This window comes from Plecotus auritus, assembly GCF_963455305.1.
Source record: "Plecotus auritus genome assembly, chromosome: 2".
Taxonomy (NCBI): domain Eukaryota; kingdom Metazoa; phylum Chordata; class Mammalia; order Chiroptera; family Vespertilionidae; genus Plecotus; species Plecotus auritus.
This window is the reverse complement of record NC_137771.1, coordinates 103,594,050-103,615,520: the sequence shown is the minus strand read 5'-3', so window position 1 is coordinate 103,615,520 and position 21,471 is coordinate 103,594,050. Positions and strand designations below refer to the sequence as shown.

At 41.8% G+C, this 21,471-nt stretch overlaps 1 protein-coding gene and 2 pseudogenes across 6 annotated transcripts in view; 1 reads left to right on the top strand and 2 right to left on the bottom strand.

Moving 5' to 3' along the window:
* The window catches only part of SEPTIN10 (septin 10), a 93,744-nt gene that overhangs the window by 35,703 nt on the left and 36,570 nt on the right, over window positions 1-21,471 (bottom strand). For 3 of the 4 annotated variants that reach the window (XM_080655321.1, XM_080655320.1, XM_080655323.1), the window contains 3 exons: window positions 10,137-10,254; window positions 9,521-9,716; window positions 885-1,071 (listed from right to left, as the gene is read on the bottom strand). In XM_080655321.1, the coding sequence (XP_080511447.1) occupies window positions 885-1,071; window positions 9,521-9,716; window positions 10,137-10,254 (501 nt within the window). Of the gene's footprint in view, window positions 1-884; window positions 1,072-3,442; window positions 3,530-9,520; window positions 9,717-10,136; window positions 10,255-21,471 lie in introns of those variants that run through there. The other variant, XM_080655322.1, reaches the window with a different exon arrangement.
* LOC308241756 (large ribosomal subunit protein eL21-like) lies at window positions 3,074-3,554 on the top strand (annotated as a pseudogene). The gene has a single exon. The product of its transcript is annotated as a large ribosomal subunit protein eL21-like (transcript).
* Window positions 10,671-12,117, bottom strand: LOC308242597 (large ribosomal subunit protein uL4-like; annotated as a pseudogene). Its single transcript has 2 exons — window positions 11,568-12,117; window positions 10,671-11,327 (listed from the first exon to the last, which is right to left on the bottom strand). The product of its transcript is annotated as a large ribosomal subunit protein uL4-like (transcript).

Genomic DNA, 21,471 nt, shown 5'->3' with positions numbered 1-21,471 from the left:
ACCCCCAACTGCCCTCCCTTGCAGGCCTGGTCCCTCCCAACTGCCCTCCCCTGCTGGCATGATCGCCCACAACTGCCCTCCCTTGCAGGCCTGGTCCCTCCCAACTGCCCTCCCCTGCTGGCCATCTTGTGGTGGCCATCTTGTGCCCACATGAGGGCAGGATCTTTGACCACATGGGGGCAGCCATCTTGTGTGTTGGAGTGATGGTCAATTTGCATATTACTCTTTTATTAGATAGGATAGAGACCTGGTGCATGGTGGGGGCCAGCTGGTTTGCCCTGAAGGGTGTCCCGGATCAGGGTGGGGGTTCCCTTGGGGCATAAGGCAGTCTGGGCGAGGAGCCTGTGGTAATTTGCAGGCCGGCCACGCCCCTCCGGCAACCCAAGTGGAGGCCCTGGTATCTGGGATTTATTTATCTTCTACAATGGAAACTTTGTAGCCTGGAGCGGAGGCCAAGGCAGGCCAGGGCTGCAGAAGCTTGGCTTCCTCCATCGCTGGGGGCAACCCTAGCCTCCTGCTCTCTCCAGCTCCGTGGCTGCCACCATTTTTGTTGGGATTTATTTATCTTCTATAATTGAAACTTTGTAGCCTGGAGTAGAGGCCTGGGACGGCCAGGGTGTGCGGAAAGCTTGGCTTCCTCCATCGCCGGGGAAACCCAAGCCTCCCTCCTGCTCTCTTTGTGGCCACAGCCATCTTGGTTGGGTTTATTTGCATACTCACTCCTGACTGGCTGATGGGCGTGGCTTGTGGGCATGGCTTGTGGTTGTAACAGAGTGATGGTTAATTTGCATATTACTCTTTTATTATAGGATTATCATGAAGGTATTTTAATAAGTCAAAATAAATATTACAGTAGGATAAGTTTATTCCTCTTCCAAACCCACCTTGCTGTCAAGGCTCTTCATGGCTAAGAGGTCCAGTGTCTTCAGAGAGTGGCCTGTTGGAGAGATGAAGTAGAGGCATGCATGGACACGAGAATCGTGGTAGTTAAAGAGAGAACGCTTGATCTTCAGTTCTTCTTGGAGATAGGCCTCAAACTGAGCATCTATGTAGTCAACTATTGGTTGGTAGCTGGAAAAATAATTATTTAAATACTGAATACAACATATTCATGTGACCTTAATAAGATATCTATAACTCTAAAGTTGGAGATCTATATTTTCATCAATTACTAAACACTCAATATCTATGCAAAACAGATAACTTTAGTATTAAATTGTGCAAAACATGCATGTACAAAGATAGTGCTCTAAGCTGTTTTACAGAAATGATATTGAATTTACAATGATTCATTCTCACATTCATTCATACAATGGACCCCTTTCTGACAAGGTTCCCACACTTGCCTGAGTTATTGATATTATCCTTTCACTTGATGTATGCCTTCCTTCCTTAATATGTTCATGATTTTCATGCCTTACAAATCTGATTTAAGAATAAGTCACGAAATTTTATTTTAGCGTCTATTAAGTTATTGATACGCATGCCTTTTCTCAGTTAAATAATATGCCATTCCATTGTAATTTGCCCTAGGTTTCCATTTCCAGTAAATTGCAGGATCATTCTTCTAATGAAATGAAAGATACTGGCTTAAAATAGAAAAATCACCTCTTAAAATATCAAAGTACTCATAAAGTGGTAAGGAACTAACCAGGTAAAAATTGAAGAGAATATACGACCTGGCTGGTAAGGCTCAGCTGGTTGAGCATTTTCCTGTCCCGTGCACTGAGAGGTTGCCAGTTTGATTCCCAGTCAGGGCATATTCCCAGGTTTGGGGCTCAATCCCCAGTAGGGGGCATGCAGGAGACAACCGGGCAATGTTTCTCTCTCATTCATGTTTCCCCTTCCACTCTCTCTAAAAATTAATAAAAACATTTTTTTTTTTTTTAAATAGAAGAGTGTGTGGAAACTGAGAGGTAAGCAGAGGCAAATCCAGCCTGATGCCTGTTTTTATAAGTAAAGTTTTATTGAAATACAGCCACATTCATTTGTTTATGCAGTTTGGCTGCTTTTGTACTACAGTGGAAGGGTTGAGTAGTTTAGACAGAAACTATATGTCCTTCAAAGCTTGAAATACCTACTATATGGCCCTTAAAAAAAAAAAGTTTACTAATCCCTGCACTAAAGCATCAGTGCTAGTTTCATCCTGAAGTCATTTGTCAATCTAATTCTTGGGCTTTGCTCTGAAGAACTTATAAGATAAGAAAGAAGAATCAAAGTCCAAGACCCATACAAGGTGGAAATCTATTGAGACTGCCTCCTCACATTGAGCTGAGATCCTAAAAGCCTAAACCTTCAGGGTAAGAATGAACTAGAATAGATCTACATTTCCTATTCTCTCCAAGAATCTATAGGGAAGGCTGCCTGGCACTAAATGAAGTAGGAAAAATAAAAAGAAAAGGAAAAAAGACCCATCATTGAGATCTTATGGTCCAAGGCGGCCCTGGTGCAGCACAGGTGCACACTGCCTCTCTGATTCTGGAAACCTCAAGCCATCAAACAGATTTAGGGATCTTCAGAGTATTAATGCCCAGAGGGGCTTAACATAAGCAAACAAATCTGTTCATAGCAAGATATGTTCACCTCAGACCTCAAAGTATCTCTGCAAATAACTTTTCAAAGGCCATTAACTACAATAAAAAAAAACACACACCAAGCACATGAGAAAATAAAAAGCACAATGAATGAAAACCAAAGGAAAAAACAAACATCAGTAAAATAACTGCAAAATTTTAATATACTGGGATTATAAGATATAATTATAAGTAGAGATAAAAGAAACAGAAATAAAAGGCAGCTTAAACATATGTGCTGGGAATAGTAAAGTATAACAAGTGATCCTACAGATATGAACTACACAGAGTGTACACACTTGAAAGATTAATAAGCAAAATATAAAACGCAACGGATTAGTTTAATAGCATACATTAGACCAAGGCTGGGGAACCTTTTTTCTGCCAAGGGCCATTTGGATATTTATAACATCATTCTCGGGCCATACAAAATTATCAACTTAAAAATTAGCCTGCGCTTCTTTTTGGCCAGAACCGCCATCTTCCAGTAATTTGCCAAAATGACTAACACACAGGGAAAGAGGACAGGCTCCCACTATATGTTCTCTAGGCCTTCTAGAAAACATGAAGTTGTTCCTTTGGCCACATACATGTGAATCTACAGGAAGGTGATATTGTGGACATCACGGGAATGGGCGCTGTTCACAAAGGCAGGCCCCAAAATGTTACCAAGGCAAAACTGGAAGAGTCTACAGTGTCACCCAGCATGCAGTGGGCATTATTGTAAACAAGCAAGTTAAAGGCAAGATTCTTGCCAAGAGAATTAATGTACATATTGAGCATATTAAGCACTCTAAGAGCCGAGATAGCTTCCTGAAACATGTGAAGGAAAATGATCAGAAAAAGAAGGAAGCCAAAGAGAAAGGTACCTGGGTTCAACTGAAGCGTCAGCCTGCTCCACCCAGAGAAGCACACTTTGTGAGAACCAATGGAAAGGAGCCAGAGCTGCTGGAACCCATTCCCTGTGAATTCATGGCATGATAAGTGGGGAAAAATAAAAAAGACTTCTGTGCTGATAAAAAAAAAAATTAGCCTGCTGTATTTGGTTAAACATTTAATTAAATCTCCCTAAGGCCTTGGCAGGGCCAGACCAAATGATTTTGTGGGCTTGCAGGTCAGATGTTCTCCACTCCTATATTAGACACAGCTATAAAGAGAATTACTATACTGGAAGATAAATAACAATTGTGAAAACAATGTGGGGGGGGGAATAAAAATATGAGAGAGATTAAAAGAGACATTAATGACACAATGGGAAGGTCTAACATATTTCACCGAAGTTTCAGAAGGAAAGGAAACATAAAAAGGATAGAAGCAATATATAAAGATGATGTCTCAGATTATTTCAAAGAACTAATGGTACTATTCAGACTCAAGAAGTCAAACAAATCACTGACAGAATAAATTAGAAATAAATAAAAACTTAGACATTATGGTAAAACTGGAGAACAGAAAAAAGAAAGATCTGAAAAGCACTGGAGGAAAAGAGAAGAGGACTCTAAAGGAGCAGACAGACCAACAGCTGACTTCTCAACAGTAAAAATAAAAGCCATGGGACAAGTGGAATCTATCTTCAATGGGAAGAAAGAAAGTAATTGCCCATCAAAAATTGTATATCCAACTAAAATTTCAACTATGAAAGCAAAACAAAATCTTGGTTAAAAGGATAATAAATATTGGCCACATCTATAGTAATAAAAGGGTAATATGCTAATTAGACCAGACATCTTCCGGACAAAGCCACGGTGAAAGGGGCCGAGGCAGAGGCAGTTAAGGGCGATCAGGCCGGCAGGGGGGAGCAGTTAGGGGGCGATCAGGCCAGCAGGGGGGAGCAGTCAGGGGGCAATCAGGCCGGCAGGGGAGGGCAGTTAGGGGCGATCAGGCCAACAGGGAGGGGCAGTTAGGGGGCGATCAGGCTGGCAGGAGAGAGCAGTTAGGGTGCAATCAGGCCGGCAGGCAGAGGTGGTTAGGGGTGATCAGGTCAGCAAGAGAGCAGTTAGGGGGTGCTCAGGCCAGAAGGGGAGCAGTTAAGGGGTGATCAGGCCGGCAAGTAGAGGTAGTTAGGGGTGATCAGGTTGGCAGGCTTAGGCGGTTAGGGGCGATCAGGCCGGCAGGAGAGGGCAGTTAGGGGCATCAGGCCGGCAGGCAGAGGTGGTTAGGGGCTATCAGGCAGGCAGGCAGGTGAGCATTTAGGAGCCAGTGATCCCAGAATGCGAGAGGAATGTCTGACTACAGTCGAACATTCCCTGAGGGGTCCTGGATTAGAGAGAGTGCAGGCCAGGCTGAGAGACACCACCACTCCCCCACCCCCCGTGCATGACATTCGTGCACCGGGCCTCTAGTCCTATATAATAAAAGCCTAATATGCTAAGTGTCCGACTGTTTGTTCGACCGTTCAGCCAGTCACTATGACACGCACTGACCACCAGAGATAGACACTCCGACCAGTAGGTTAGCTTGCTGCTGGGGTCCAGCCTATCAGGACTGGGCGAGACAAGCTGGACACGTCCAGAGCCCTCCCATGGTCCCTCAACAGCTAGCCAAACTCCTCTGGTCCCTCCCCAGCTGGCCGGCCCTAATCAGCCCAATTGGGACTAGGCGAGATAGGCCAGACACACCCTAGATCCCTCCTATGGTCCCTCCACAGCCGGCCAACTTCCCGTGGTCCCTCCCCGGCTGGCTGGCCCCAATCAGGACTGGGCGAGATGGGCCAGACACGCCCTGGATGAATCTGTGTACTGGGCCGGTTTCAGCCCAATCCCTGCAGCCAGGCCAAGGAACCACACCGGTACACGAATCCATGCACAGGCCTCTAGTCTATATATATAAAAGGTTAATATGCTAAGTGTCTGACTGTCCAGGTAATGAGGTCATGTAGCAATGACCGGCTTCCTCTCCCTAGCGACTAGCCTTCCTTGCAGTTTCTTCAGCCCAGGAACACGACTTGCTTTATAGCCAGGTGGAAACATTTCATACTGTAAACAAATGTCTGTGAAGCGTTTTCACATGTCTCATCCCATTTAATCCTCACAGAAGTCCTGGAGTAGGTAGATAGGAGACTCAGTGGAATCCTATTTTCTTTTCATTAGCAGGAAAAAGGAGATTTAGAAAGCTTAGAAACCTGACCTGATTGAAAAAAAAGAAATGGTGGACCTTGAAAATGACTTCAGGTTTTTACACTGCGCAGAATATAGTCAAACCCTGCTGCAGTTAAATATTTTACTCTTTGTTCTCCCTGCATGATCTACAATAATAATCTGCTTCGTGTTGATATTTACTGCTGTGTTGCTGACAATTACCTGAAAGAGAAGTTGCGGTGCTTCACTGGGCTGGAAAAAGTTTAGCTAAATCAGAAAGCAGGTCTAATTAATCAAGTTTATTTTATTTATATATATATATATGGCTGAGTTGTATTTTATTTATATATATATATATGCCTGAGTTGACTCACGCATGCACGATACATATAAAGCTCTCACTGGGACCACGTGTGTTTCGATCTGTCATTGTTGATCGTGAATTTGGTTGACACTTCTATTATAGAGAAAGGGCAAACAGCGATATTAAAATATTTCTTCTAATTAATTTCCTTTCAATGTGCAAATTCGTGCACCGGGCCACTAGTATAATAATAACGTCTGTGTGGTTAAGGAAAAAAAGAGATATAAAACACATGCCATGATAAGTCAGAAGGGTGAGTTAATGGAGTTTAACTGGTCGAAATTCCAATTTATTGTTTATTTGAATCATCAGGGACAAGTACAAATATCAATTTATCTTAAACTTTGATTAGGTTAGATATTATATTTTATAATTTCTAGAATAATACCTATAAGAATAGAAATCAAGCAAGAAAGAATAAAGAAATATGGAACTGGCAGGACAAACAAAAACACAAAATCCCCTGCCCAGTCAACTTCCCGCAGTCCTTCCCCCCCCCCCGGCCGGCCGGCCCCAATTGGCCCGATCGGGACTGGGCCAGATGGCCCCAATCAGCCCCAATCGCTGGCTAGGCTGAGGGACCCCACCCATGCACAAATTTGTGCACCGGGCCTCTAGTATAAAATAAACTTGCTTAATTAGACCTGCTTTCTGATTTAGCTAAACTTTTTCTAGCCCAGTGAAGCACCCCAACTTCTCTTTCAGGTAATTGTCAGCAACACAGCAGTTGATATAAACACGAAGCAGGTTATTATTGTAGATCACGCAGGGAGAACAAAGAGTAAAATATTTAACTGCAGCAGGGTTTGACTATATTCTGCACAGTGAGAAAACCTGAAGTCATTTTCAAGGTCCACCATTTCTTATTTCTTTTCAGTCGGGTCAGGTTTCTAAGCTTTCTAAATCTCCTTTTTCTGGCTAATGAAAAGAAAATAGGATTCCACCGAGTCTTCTATCTACCTACTCCAGGACTTCTGTGAGGATCAAATGAGATGAGGCATGTGAAAACGCTTCACAGACATTTGGTTAAAGGGTAAAATGTTTCCACCTGGCTATAAAGCAAGTTGTGTTCCTGGGCTGAAGAAACTGCAAGGAGGCTAGTCGCTAGGGAGAGGAAGCTGGGCATTGCTACATGACGTCATTACCTGGCGCCCATAGTGACGTTTCCGGGCTGGGCTGTGGGCCACATTTTGCACCATGGGGTGTCAGCAGCGTTGTCCGTGATTTGGTGGGCTGTCTCTCTGGGGTGGTGGTGGGGCCTGTGTCCCACTTGGGGAAAGCCGAGTGTTGCTTTGTTGGCACCAGTTCCACAGTGCCGTTTCTTTGTGTTGAGCATCTGCCCCCTGGTGGTCAGTGTGCGTCATAGCGACCAGTTGAACAGTTGGAGGGACACTTAGCATATTAGCCTTTTATATATATAGATGATTAAAAAAAACACCCATGACTATTGTAATATAGAGAAACTCCCTTATTCTAACCAAAAGAAAAAAGGCAAGCAAGTATAATATACGGCTTAAAACATAACTTTCCCTTTGGAGTCAACACAAGACAAGGATGCCCACCATCACCACTGACTATCCTACAAAATACTGCAGGTTCTACCAAGTACAGTCAGGTATTTAAAATGAAAGAAAAATAAAGACTACCATCTTCAGACATGATGGAGTAAATGGGACTGCATTTACCCTCCCACCTTAAACAGCCAGAAACTTGGACAAAATATATGGACAAAGGTTTTCAGATAATGGACAATCAGCAGTATAAAACTGTGATCACAAAGGTGAAAAGTAAATGAGGAGAGCTCAACTATTTCCTCAGATTATTGTCTGGAGACAAGTTTCCAGGGCATAGCACAGAAGAGAGAACAGAGCCTGGCCAACACTATGACTGGAGAGATATAGACAGCAGTTCGGGGAGGCTAACACAACTAGAATTTGTAGGCAAGAACACTAGGAAAAGGAGCTACACCAAGAGAAAGCAATGCAGGTCTGGAGAGGGCCCGCCTGGCTTTAGCAAAGCCCTAATCTGTATGTGCACGTGCATATGAGAAAAGCACTCAAGACTCTGGCCTTCTCCTGTATCTAACCATGGTGGTGGCAACAAATCTATACATTTGTCAAAATTAACTGAATTGTACACTGAAAAGAATCAGTACATTTTATTTTTTCTATGTAAATTTTACAGCAACAAAACATTTAAAAAGAAAAAACAAGGATTGGAAATATAAATGTCATTGTACTATCACATACATAGAAAATCTAAATATTAGAAGTGAATTATTATAATTAATCAGAGAATTTACAAAAGTTGCTATATGTAAAATTGATATTTCTATAGAAAATGAAATACTTTTGAAAGGTACCATGTATGAGATCATCAAAAATGCCCAAGATCTCTATATAGAACATTATTTTAAAAACTAATATGATTTAAAGTAGCATATCACAGGCCTTTGCCTCTGCCACAGATCTGTTTCTTCCAAAAAGCACACAAATCATTTTTTGAAATTTAAAGCAGAACACACAAATGCACTGAAAAGGCTAATATAAGTTACATAGAGTCAATTATGCAAAATATTTTCTCTCTAAAGCAAACTAGGAAATTACTGCTAATAATGAAAATATATACATTTCAAAAAAGGAAAAAAAGAACAAAAGTTATTGCTCTACCCCAATCTATTTCTCCCTTTCTTAGTTTAAATTTCATACAGAACCTATAATCAATCTTTATAATAACACAAGAGAAATAATGACATAATATAAAATAGAAATTTCATTATCAAACCTTTCCTGTAATGCATAATAAGTTACCTGGCTAATTTGGTTAGAATTTCACAAAAAAATTCATGCACCATGGATTTGGCCATTTATATTTGCCACTAGTAGCCCTGCGCACGAATCCGTGTGCCACTAGTTCACTGCCGCCCTCCAGTAGCTCACCACCCACTGCCCCACCCTTCTGTAGCTCCTCCCTGCGCCCCCTCCCCCCTCATAGCTTGCTGCCCTGCCCCCTCCTGTAGCTCTCCACCGCCCATTTGTAGCTCGCAGCCCCACCCTCCTGCTGATCCGTGATCCGGTTGTTATGCGATTGTTCATTATGCATTCAGTCGTTACGCATAATGACCATTTGCATATTACATCTTTATTATATAAGATTATATGACTTATTTCTTTTTTTTTCCCCTCACTGAAATAAGTCTTGTCTGAAAATAAGTACAAGTCACTTAAAATACACTATATTGGCGTATCAGAAAATAAAACTATTTTTGCTGAAATAGACATTTTAATAATGTAATTCAAATCATTCTAAAGAAATTAGATAACTGAATACAGAAATGTCAATTGTTAGTGAGAATAAAATATTGCTTAATGATTTAAAAAATTAAAAGTCTGGGAGGCTAAGGTATGGATTTCCATAGTAGAAAGTCAAATCATAGCTCATGGGGCAAGAACGCAAATGTCCTGAATTAAGAAAAATTTGTTTTATTACAAGAAGAAAACATGTACCTCTCTTCTTTGTTTATTTGGTCACCAAATCCCACTGTATTCACAATGGTCAATTTCAATCGAACATTACTTTCTTGTAGTTCATATGTCTGAGCTTTAAGTCTAACATGTGGGCAAAAATGTGACGATTCATGGTCTTCAAAATTAGTATTAAACAATGTATCAATCAACGTTGATTTTCCAATTCCAGTCTCCCCTGAAAGAAACAAAGGTATATCTTCACAGGTGCACAGGATGGATGAGAAAAAAATAGAACTATAAACTCTTAAAGTGGTTTTAAGGATCCCAAATATTTCAAATATTTCAATGGCTGAGTTGTCCAAGAAAGAAATATATGATATGGGTGGTCCACTAAGTCATTAGCAGAACATAAAAATGAGTATGTAAGATAAGTTACTCAGAACGTTGAAGAAAGTACTGAAATGTTTAAAGAACAAACAAAAAAGTTAAAGTAGTACAGCTAAAAAAAAAATAAAAATAAAACTCAGAATTTAAATAACTGAAAAATATCTGTGATCATGATCTCAAACTGATAACATGAACACCACACAGCTTACAAGAATTAAGTGAGCACAAGGAATATGAGAACAAGTTAGAGGAAGAGTCGGGCACTTACCAACACAGAGAATATTAAAACAGAAGCCTTGCTGAATAGATCTGTTGACCAGCTGATCAGGCAAACTCTCAAAACCAACATGGCCAGACATAGTTAAAGAACGAATGTTTTCTCTTTTCTGCAGAAGAAAAACAGCAATGAAAAAAATAAAACTTTTACTAAAATAGGAGGTAAGCAAATTTGAAAGAATAAAAAAATCAAAGACACTAGAAAGATTTTATGACCATTATATTTCCCCAAGATACAACCGATTTAAGTAAATTTGTAAGAAATGTGTCCAGACCCTCATAACATAGTTCTTCTCTTCATATAAAGAATCCAGCATTATTTATAACATTGAAATATTTGATTTCCAAAACAGGAAAATACCCAAGTAAACTATGGCATATTCACTCATAAAACAGTATGTTTAAAGTCATTAAAGATGTTTGTGATACATTTTTAATAACATTTTAATTATTTTTGCCTTTGATCAGGTTTTTATTCAAAATTAGCTATCCAAAGTGATTTAACTTTTATGAAACAAATTTAAATTTATGTTGCAGGCCTTTTTTCTTCTGTGGTAGGTTTCTTTTCTGTGGGTTTCTTCTCAGCTGCCAGTTTCCTGGTAGCTGCACCCTTATTTCCCACCAAAGGTTTCTTCTGCTTCGTAACAGCAAGGCCTTCTTTCCTTCCTTTCCTACACCAAGGCTTCATGCCTGGAACCCCCTTCTCATCTGATTTGGCCTGGAGAAGACTGGTGTTCAGGTGCACGGTCTTTGCACATGGGTTTAGCTTCAACATGATGCTCAGATTTGTCAGGGGATTCTTCTTTAGGACTTTGTGATGAATTTTCTTATGTAGTGCTCAGAGGGTTCTTTGGATCTCTGGGCTTTTCAAGATTCTGCTCAGGTCTGTATTGAACATTGTGTGCACGGAAGGTTGTAGTTACTCTTGAGGGAGAAAGCTTTACACAGTGCCATAGAGATCATCTAACGTGCGGAAGGCACTTTCAGTCCAAATGCAGACATAGCCCACATGCTCACCAGGAGCAAGTTTCAAAATATTCTATTTGCTTAAATTAAGCAGAGTAATTCTAGGAATGTTTCTGAAGGCTTTGATGATACTGTTGTCTGCATTATAGGTGATGCAAGGTCCCCTGCTCTGGATATGACGATGATTTCTCATTTTGCCCTTGTCAGCTCTCATTAGCTGAGAGGTATAGACCAGTGGTTGGCAAACCGCGGCTCACGAGCCACATGCGGCTCTTTGGCCCCTTGAGTGTGGCTCTTCCATAAAATACGTGCGGGTGCGATTGAAACTTCATGACCCATGTGCAGAAGTCGGTTTTCGGCCTAGGCGAGTCTATTTTGAAGAAGTGGCTCTCAAAAGAAATTTCAATCGTTATACTGTTGATATTTGGCTCTGTTGACTAATGAGTTTGCCAACCACTGGATAGACGTTTTTAACATCCTCTCGGGCCTTAAGTTTCTTAAAAAATAAATCAGCTTCCTTGGTCTTCTTGTAGCCTTCAACTTTACCTTCAACCACCAAAGGAAATTCAGGAACTTCCTCAATATGATGACGTTCAGACATGACCAGCGCTGGCAATGAATGCCAAGGCAGCCACGGCAGAGCAGATGGCATAGCACTTCTATGTTGTGTTCACTCTGTGGTGCCAATGATGCCAGGTTTTTGTTGGCGCAAACATGTGGTGGCCCCATGACACATATTTCCAAAAGCACCCTGTGTAGAACAAGGAGTCCCACCACCTCAAACTCTGGGAATTCGAGTCATAGCTCTGCCAGTACCTCAAGACTCCATACTGGTTTGATGACTTGCCAATTCACTGACCACTGACAGCACAAGACTGTCTATTGTTTTTGCATAAGTTGATGAGAACAAAGTCCACAATATCTGGTCGAAAGGGAGCCTTGAACACAGTAGGCAAAGTGACATTTTTGCCAGATAATTTCCCCTCTTTGGAGTACACTAAGTGCATGGAGAGGAGAAGGCTACACTCCTCTCAACCCAGTGGCTCCCACAGAAAAAGGAACACTTTAATTCTTATGTTAAAAAGTTAAGTGAAAAAAGTACAATACAAAATTATAGCTATAGTTCTAGCACCCAGTAATGGCAGAGTAATTATATCACATTAACCTCCCAGTTAATAATTATAATCAATTTTTTCAAGGAACTGGAGTGCAATCAAAGGTTGACAGACACTGAAGGGGAGACTCTTGAGAGAACGAAACTATATAAGGTGAGATGATACTTACTACCTTTTCCCCTGAGAGTACTGCCTAGTTATTGCTATACAAAGATAGAGCTCAACATGCAAATGGCAGTCTTACTGGGTTGACAAGTCAGTTGGAGATAAGGGCATGTGAAAAAAATTCCAGAAGGATGGAGTCCTAAATCAGCAAATACACTTCCCTCAAATCCTTGGCTGACTGCTGAACCGCACATGTATAGGAGGAATACAAAGAGCCTAGCAGGGAAGAAATGGGAATGGGAAAAAGCTATGTGAAGTGTTTAGGAGAGCTTGAATTTTAAGTCTATAAATTAAAGGAGCTTGTTAAACACTTTAAGTCTTTTTACTAAAAGCCTATATTAGCCACGTGTTAGGAATAAGAATCACATCCCAGAAGTCAGAAATGCTCACTAGTATAAAAGGCACAACTGAAGTAGACCTGCTCTAATAATGCCTATAAACAAGGGCTCAACATAATCAATGTGACCAGCTAGTAATTTGCATGCTAGAACAAAGGTCAACACTCTTCAGAAAGAAAACAGAACCCAGCATCTCCACAATGTATCATTCACAGTATTTCTTTTACAAATAAAAACTACTATATATGAAGCAAAAAACGATGATTCATAGTCAAGGGGGGGGGAAAAGTCAACAAAAAGAGATCCACAAATGAACCAAATGTTGAATTACCTAATAAGAACGTTAAAATACCTATGATAACCATGCTAAAGGAGAAAAATATGTTCTTTTCTACAGAAGAGATGGATTATAAGAGGTGACATCACATGAAATTATGACATCTGAAAGCTCCCACAAAGAAGGGGCAACAAACAGAATTCAGAGAATGGCAAAAAGCAGAATCTGAAATAAAAAGTTATTGAGCAGTATTAACAGCAAGATCAAACAATGAAATTAAATTAAATTCTCCCATAAAACTATAACAGAGGCTCAAAAAACTGGAACAATATCAAATGATCTAACTTATCTATAATTAAAATACCAGATGATAAAGAAGGGGCAGGCAAGGGGAAAAAGTATCTAAGTAAAAAATATCTAAGTAAAGAGTAATTGAAAATTTTCCAATTTTCTAAACATGAACTCGGAGATGCAAGAATTTCAGCAAACTACAAACAGAAATATGTAATGGAACCCACAAATAGGCATGTCAGAACAAACTGTTTAAAAATAAGGATAAAGGAAAACTGTATGAGCAAACAGGTGTGGGAGACATATTACACACAAATAAAACATAAAATGACCAGTTTTCCCATAAGAAACAACACAAACCAGAATAGAACAAAATCAATAAAATGCCAAAAGAAAAAAATGACAACCAAAAATTCTATATCCAGTGAAAATATCCTTTAGAAATGAAGACAAAATGAAGACATCTTCAGAATCTGAGAAAATTCTGTGTAAGCAGACATACACTATATGAGATGTTAAAAGTTCTTCAAGAGAAAGGAAAATGAGAATGGAAACTCAGATTTTCAAAAAGGAATGGAGATTACAGGAAAGGTAAAAATATGAGTAAATATGATACTTTTTTGCTTTTTTAAATTTCTTGAAAATATAACTGAATGTTTAAAGCAACAACAATTACTGCAGGGTTTATAATACATGAAGAAGCAGAACATATGATAGTAACAGCACAAAGGATAGGAAGGGGACTAGATCTGCACATGTATAAGATCTGCACATGTAATGTTTCTGTGCTTAATATCTGCATGTGACTAGTAAATACCTATTGCATGGCTCAGATATAGAACATTTCCATCATCACAGGAAGTCCTATTGGTTCATATTATACATAAACTACTATAGCACAGTTTGAAGGTAGTGTGTGTAAGTTAAAGCCTGCATCGATTACTATTTTAAAAAAAGTTAAAAACAGAGGTATAGCTAATAAGCCAATAGAGGAAACAAAATCCTATATAATAAAAGGGTAATATGCAAAACCCTAACGGCGGAACGACCAGAACGACCACTCGACCAGTCACTATGAGGCACACTGACCACCTCTAGGTCCCTTTGCCCAGCTGGCAGGCTCCGATCGCCCAGGGGTGGGTGGCGGGAGACATGGGTGGTGCCAGGCCAAGGCCCCCACCCCACCAATCACACCACACACAGAGGGCAACCTGTGGCGGGGGCAGGGCCAGTGAGCAGGCAGGAATAGCCCACCTCTTGGTCCTTTCCCCCGGCTATCAGGCTCCAATCACCCAATGGCAAATGGAGAACTGGGGTGGGTGGCGGCAGGGGCAGGGCTGGCGAGCAGGCAGAACAGCCGAACTCTCGGTGCTTCCCCCAAGCCGGCAGCTCCAATCACCCAATGGGAAATGGGGAACTGGGGGTAAGTGGCGGGGGGACGGGGCTGACTGTGGGCAGCTGGGGAAGATGGCTCTGATAGCATGCCAGGCCTAGGGACCGTACCCATGCACGAATTTTGTGTGTCAGGCCTCTAGTGCAATCATAAAAATACTGTTAATCCAAAAGAAGACAGGATAAGAAAAAATATGTAAGAAAAAGCCTGGAACAAATAACAAATTAATAGACTTAAATCCAGCTCTATCTATAATTAAATTAAATGTAAATGATCTAAACCAGCGCTGTCCAACTGGACTTCCTGTGATGATGGAAATATTCTTTATCTGAGCTGTGCAACAGGTATCCTCTGCTAGTCACATACAGCACTTAAGCACTTAAAATGTAATTAATAGAATCCAAGATGGCAGCCGACATGATGGCAGTGAGGGAGAGAGTGTGAGTGAGGGAGCAAAAGGGGAGTGTGTGGGCATGTGGGGCATGTGTGTGTGTGTGAGTGAGGGACAGTTATATTCCGGAGGACTTTTGGGGGCTGGCAGACCAGGCTCCCCTAGCTGGGCGGCCTCTCTTACTGCTGAAATCTCTCCTGGGGCAGCTGGCTCCACTGCAGAGGCCGTGCCATCTTGAAGGGGAGAGCTGCTGTGAATGGGAGCCCAGACTCACCTCCACCCAGGGAGCCCTCGGACACCCCATGGGACCCTGCAACCACACCAGCCAGGGACCAGCTGCCTTGCCTGCGAATTCATGAACACCAAGATTCCAGGCTTCAGGCTCCTAAAACGTTTGTCTGGGGGGAGACAAAATGGCAGCCAAATAGGAAGACGTGTCCTGTGCCTTCTCACAGAGCAAATAGAAGAAACAGATGAATCGAATAACATCCACCCGGAATTGGCAAATTAAACACAGCTGGTGAGACAATCCATGGCCGGAAAGGAGAGAGAAACACTCGACTACCGGAATGAGAGGGTAAGAAGGAAACTGTGCTGCACCAAGTCTGCGTCCTGTGGGGACACACGTACCACTCAACTGTGGAAGGGAGTCCACAGGGCTTCTGGCAGTGGGGACTTTAGATCTTAGTCCACAGCCATGGGAGGCTGCACCCAGAAAGGCAGCCTGAAGTTCTGCACTGGCCACACAATGCCAGGGGGAGAGAATCAAGCAGTAGCATGATTGCTCTGTCTTTATATTGCCCTTGCTTTTACTCGCTAAACCCAGTGCATAGGATCTTTCAATTACAAACACTCACCGAGTTGGATGTGGTTTGGTGGAGACTGAGGAGCAAAGCAGCAAGGAGAGGTGACCAGGAATCCAGCTCTGGGACAGCCCGGTCCCTCCAACCCTAAACAGCCATTTTCTCCAGAAGAGCTAGCCCTTCCTAGTGACCTCGGAAACTAATAAAGCTACACTGCCACCTAGAACCAGTGTCAGAAATAGATGCTTGTGTAAATACAACTGAAAGAAGGGAGACAGACAAAGCGGGCAGATTGGTTCCACATGCCTAAATCCAAACTATGGGGAGACAGATACAGAGGAGAAGTAGATCACTGGGAACTTTAACAGGTCCTGAATACCTAACAGGAAACTGAAAAGTGGTAGACAGAACAGTAGAGAGGGGTCTTAATCTAGCCCCCATGGGACATTAAAACTCAGCTGAAGCAAACACTTGACTTTTTTATTTTTTACCATTTACTTAAGGGAAAGAAAAAATTTTTTTCTTTATTTTATTTTATATTATTATTACTTTTTAATCTTCTATTTTTTTGATTAGTGTTCTACATGCTATTTTTATTTATCACTATTTTACTTTATCTCACTTTTCCCTTTTTGCCAACCTTTTCTTCCTCACTACTCCCTTTTTTAGCCTGTTTCTCTTCTCCTGTTCTTGCTTTAGTTTTTCTCTCCTTTCTTTTTACACTGTGTTAAAAATTGACCTTTTTTATCTGCTTTACTGACATATTCTGTTATAGTAGTCTCTGTTGGCTAACTCGTATATCTAATTTCCTCTTCTCTGCTACAAGTCCATGCACCCTTCTCTTTTCTCTTTCTTCGTTAGCCAATTTATTTATTTACTAGAGACCTGGTGCACAAAATCCGTGCACGGGGGGTGAGGATGGTGTCCCTCAGCCCAGCCTGTACCCTCTCCAATCTAAGACATCCCTCTTACAATCCAGGACTGCTGGCTCCCAACCGCTCGCTTGCCTGCCAGCATGATCACCCCCTAACCAATGCCCTGCCAGCCTGATCGACGCCTAACTGCTCCCCTGCTGGCCCGATTGCCCCTAAGTTCCCTCCCCTGCCGGCCTGGTCACCCCTAACTGCCCTCCTCTGCCAGCCTGGTCGCCCCTAACTGCCCTCCCCTGCAGGCCTGGTCCCCCCCAACTGCCCTCCCCTGCAGGCCTGGACCCCCAATTGTCCTCTCCTGCTGGCCGGGTCCCCCCCAACTGCCCTCCCTTGCAGGTCGGGTCCCCCCAAACTGCCCTCCCCTGCAGGTCTGGGTCCCTCCCAACTGTCCTTCCCTGCAGGCCCGGTCACCCCTAACTGCCCTCTCCTACAGGCCTAATCACCCCCAATTGCCCTCCCTTGCAGGCTTCGTCCCTCCCAACTGCCCCCCTGCTGGCCTGATCGCCCACAATTGCCCTCCCCTGCCAGCCATCTTGTGTCCACATGGCGACGGCCATATTTGACCACATGGGAGCGGCCATCTTGTGTATTGGAATGACTGTCAATTTGCATATTACTCTTTTATTAGATAGGATGCTTTTGTTTTTCCTCTCCCACGTGCTGTTCTTCTCCTAATTGCTTAATTAGTTTCACTAACCAAACTCAAGCCTATTTGCTCTCTATTATCCTTTTCAAAAAATAGATAAATATACAGATAGATAGATTAAAGGGGAAAATTTACTTATTTATTTATTTTAGTTGACTTATTATTTTGATTTTTACTTTTCTTCCTATCCATTCATTCTCTTTCTACCTCCTCTATACTGAACCATAGCCATTCCCCATTCATTCAATACTTTTAACTTACTTTCGGGAATTAAGGTCTGCCTCTTCAGATTCAGTTCCCTCCCTTTTCTCTGGGTGTTTGTTGTTTGCATTTTTTGGTTTATTTATTTGTTTCATGAAATTATCTCCCCATATACGTGTATTTTTCCCCTTCTTTTTTCTTTTCTCTCTTACCTTTTCCCCTTTTCTCAATATCATCTTTGTGCTCTTTTTGCTCTCCAAATTCTCTTTTCTCTGGTGGTCACCTTTATTGGGGTTATCAGTGTGGTGAATACATTCATGTTTTGTTCCCTCTGTGTCATGTCTTGTCAAGTTGTATTTTGTGCCTTTCGGTCAACGTGGCAGGGTAAGCTACATAACCAGACACCCTGAAAGGAGCAAAAATGGGGAGACAAAGAAACAGCCTCCATAAAAAAAAAAAAAAAAAAAAAAAAAAAAGGAGGAATCACCAGAAAATGCAGTAAACGAAATGGAGGCAAGCAATTTGTCAGAGAAAGAATTTAGAGAAATGGTCATAGAGAGGCTGAAAAGGATGGAAGACAAATTCAACATGTGTAAGAATCAAGATTAAATGAAGAAGCAGCAATAATGAAGAATGACATAGTTGCAACAAAGAACACAACAGAAAGCACCAACAGTAGATTAGAACAAGCTGAGGACTGAGTCAGCGAGCTAGAAGACAAGGTAGGTAAAAACAACCAAGCAGAGCAGCAACTGAAAACAAAACAAAATACCACAACCTTAAAAGCAGGAGGAGAGCCTCAGGGAGCTTTAGGACAACACAAAATCTAACAACATCTGCATAATACGGGTGCCAGAAGGAGAGGAAACTAAGCAAGGAAGAAAAAACCTGCTTGAAGAAATAATGACAGGAAATCTTCCTGATATTGGGAAGAAAAAACTCACACAAGTTCAAGAAGCACACAGAGTCCCAAACAAGATGAACCCAAAAAGACCAACACTAAGACACATCATAATTAAACTGGCAAACACCAACGACAAAGTAAGAATATTAAAGGCTGCCAGAGAAAGTTACCTATAAGGAATCTCCATTAGACTCTCAACTGATTTCTCAACAGAAAAACAGAGGCCAGAAGGGAATGAATAAAATATACAAAGTGATGCAAAGCAAGGGACTGAATCCAAGAATACTATACCCAGCCAGGTTATCATTCAAAATTGAAGGTGAAATAAGGGGCTTCACAGACAAAAAAAGGGCTAATGGAGTTTATTACCACCAAACCACCAATGCAAGAAAGGCTAAAGGGACTGCTGTAAAAAGAATAGGAAGGAAGAAGGAACACAGGCATAAAGAATAAAAAAGATGACAAACAAGTACCTATCAATAATAACTTGAAACATAAATGTATTAAATGCTCCAATCAAAATACATAGGATAGCTGAATGGATAAGAAAACATAGGGTAGCTGAATGGATAAGACCCATATATCTGCTGTCTACAAGAGACCCACATCAGAACAAAGGACTCACACAGACTGAGAGGATATGGGAAAAAATTTTTTTCAGGCGAATGGAAATGAAAGAAAAGCTGGGGTAGCAATACATATATGACAAAATAGACCTCAAAGTGAAGGCCATAACAAGAGATAAGGAAGGCCATTTCACAACACTAAGGGGAGCAATTCAACAAGAGGATATAACTCTGGCAAACATAATTGCACCCAATACAGGAGCACCCAAATACATAAAAAAACTTTTGGAAGATATCAAGGGAGAGATCGACAGCAATACAGTCATAGTAGGGGACTTTAATAACCCACTGACACCACTGGATAAATGCTCTAAACAAAAAATAAGCAAAGAAACATCAATCCTAAATGACACACTAGAACAAATGGAATTGATTGACATCTTAAGAATATTTCACCCCAAAGCTATAGAATATACATTCTTCTCAAGTGCACGAGAGGACATCTGCAAAGACAGACCACATATTGGGACACAGGCAAAGTCTCTTCAAATTCAAGAATAAAGAAATGATATCAAGCATCTTCTTAGATCACAATGTGAGAAAATTAGAAATCAATGACAATAAAAACAGTGAAAAAAAATCAAACATTTGGAGGCTAAATAGCATGCTATTAAACAATGATTGGGTTACCAAAGGGATCAAAGAAGAAATAAAAAACATCTTGGTAACAAATGACAATGAAAACACAACAATCCAAAATCTATGGGACAGAGTAAAAGCAGTCCTGAGAGGGCAATTCATAGCACTACAGGCGTACCTCAAAAAAAAAAAAAAAAAAAAAAAAAAAACAGGAGAAACCAAGATGGCAGCATAGTAAACACCTAAACTGCTGCCTCACACAACAATATCAAAACTACAACTTAAAGACAAAACGGACACCATCCAGAACCACAGGAAAGCTGGCTGAGTGGAAATTCTACAACTAGAAGGAAAGAGGAAAGCACACGGAGACTCAGAGGAGCTGCAAAAGGCTGAGGTACAGAGACGTGTGCGGGGAGAGGACGGGTGGCTGAGTGCATGGGTGGCTGAGTGCGCGGCTGGCTCTTTACAGCAGGAGGGAGACAGAAGCTCCCGACTGCGCTGAACTCCAGTCCCGGGCGGGACTCTGGGAACCCAGAATCATTCGGGGGGAATCTGGATTGTCAGGAAAAGAGAAAGCACACTAAGACACAGGGGAGCTGCGGAAAGCAGAGGTCCGGAGGCGCGCGCGCACATAGAGGACTGACTGCTGAGTGCAGGAATGGCTGAGTGCGCGGCTTTCTAAAGCAGGAGGAGACGGAAGCTCCCGACTGAACTCCAGTTCCAGGCGAGTTTCTGGGAACCCAGACTCATTCGGGGAGAAACTGGACTGTCTGGCAGCAGGCAAAACTTGAGAGCGGCTTCTCTCAGAGGTGCTTGCAGCGATTACAGAGGGACACTGAGACCCAGGGGCCTCCAAAGGCAGGGCTGACGGGAAGCCAAGGCTGTCTGCTCTGCCCTGAGACTCCGCCCCATCCAAGCTGAGCACAGAGGCTTTTGCAATTTTGCAAGTCTTGTCTCATAAGGGTGTCTCCAGCACAGAAGTTCTCCCAGCGTAGACACAGCTGATCTCACAGCCAGTTGGCCTGGAGGTCAATTCCTCCCAGTGATACCAACAACAATCAAGACTTAACTACAACAAGACTGTGCACACAGTCCACAAAGGGGTGCACCAAGAATGTCCACCTCAGGTAACTGGGGAGGCTGAGCCACTGGGCCCTATAGGATACCTAGCACACAAAGCTACTCTACCAACTCAGGGAAGCAGCAAAAATGCGGAGACAAAGAAACAGATCACAAATGAAAGAAATGGAGGAAAGCAAACAACTGGATATAGAGTTCAAAACCACGGTTATAAGGTTTTTCAAGAATTTCCTAGAAAAGGCTGATAATTTTAGCGAGACGCTCGAGGATATGAAAAAGGACCAACTAGAAATTAAACATACACTGACTGAAATAAAAAAATATTATACAGAGACCTAACAGCAGACTAAAGGACCGCAAGAATCAAGTCAAAGATTTGAAATACAAAGAAGCAAAAAACACTCAACTGGAAAAGAAAAAAGAATCCAAAAATTTGAAGATAGTGTAAGGAGCCTCTGGGACAACCTCAAGCATACCAACATCCGAATTATGGGGGTGCCAGAAGACGAGAGAGAGCAACATACTGAGAACCTATTGGAAGAACTAATGACAGAAAACTTCCCCCACCTGGTGAAAGAAATAGACTTATAAGTCCAGGAAGTGCACAGAACCCCAAAAAA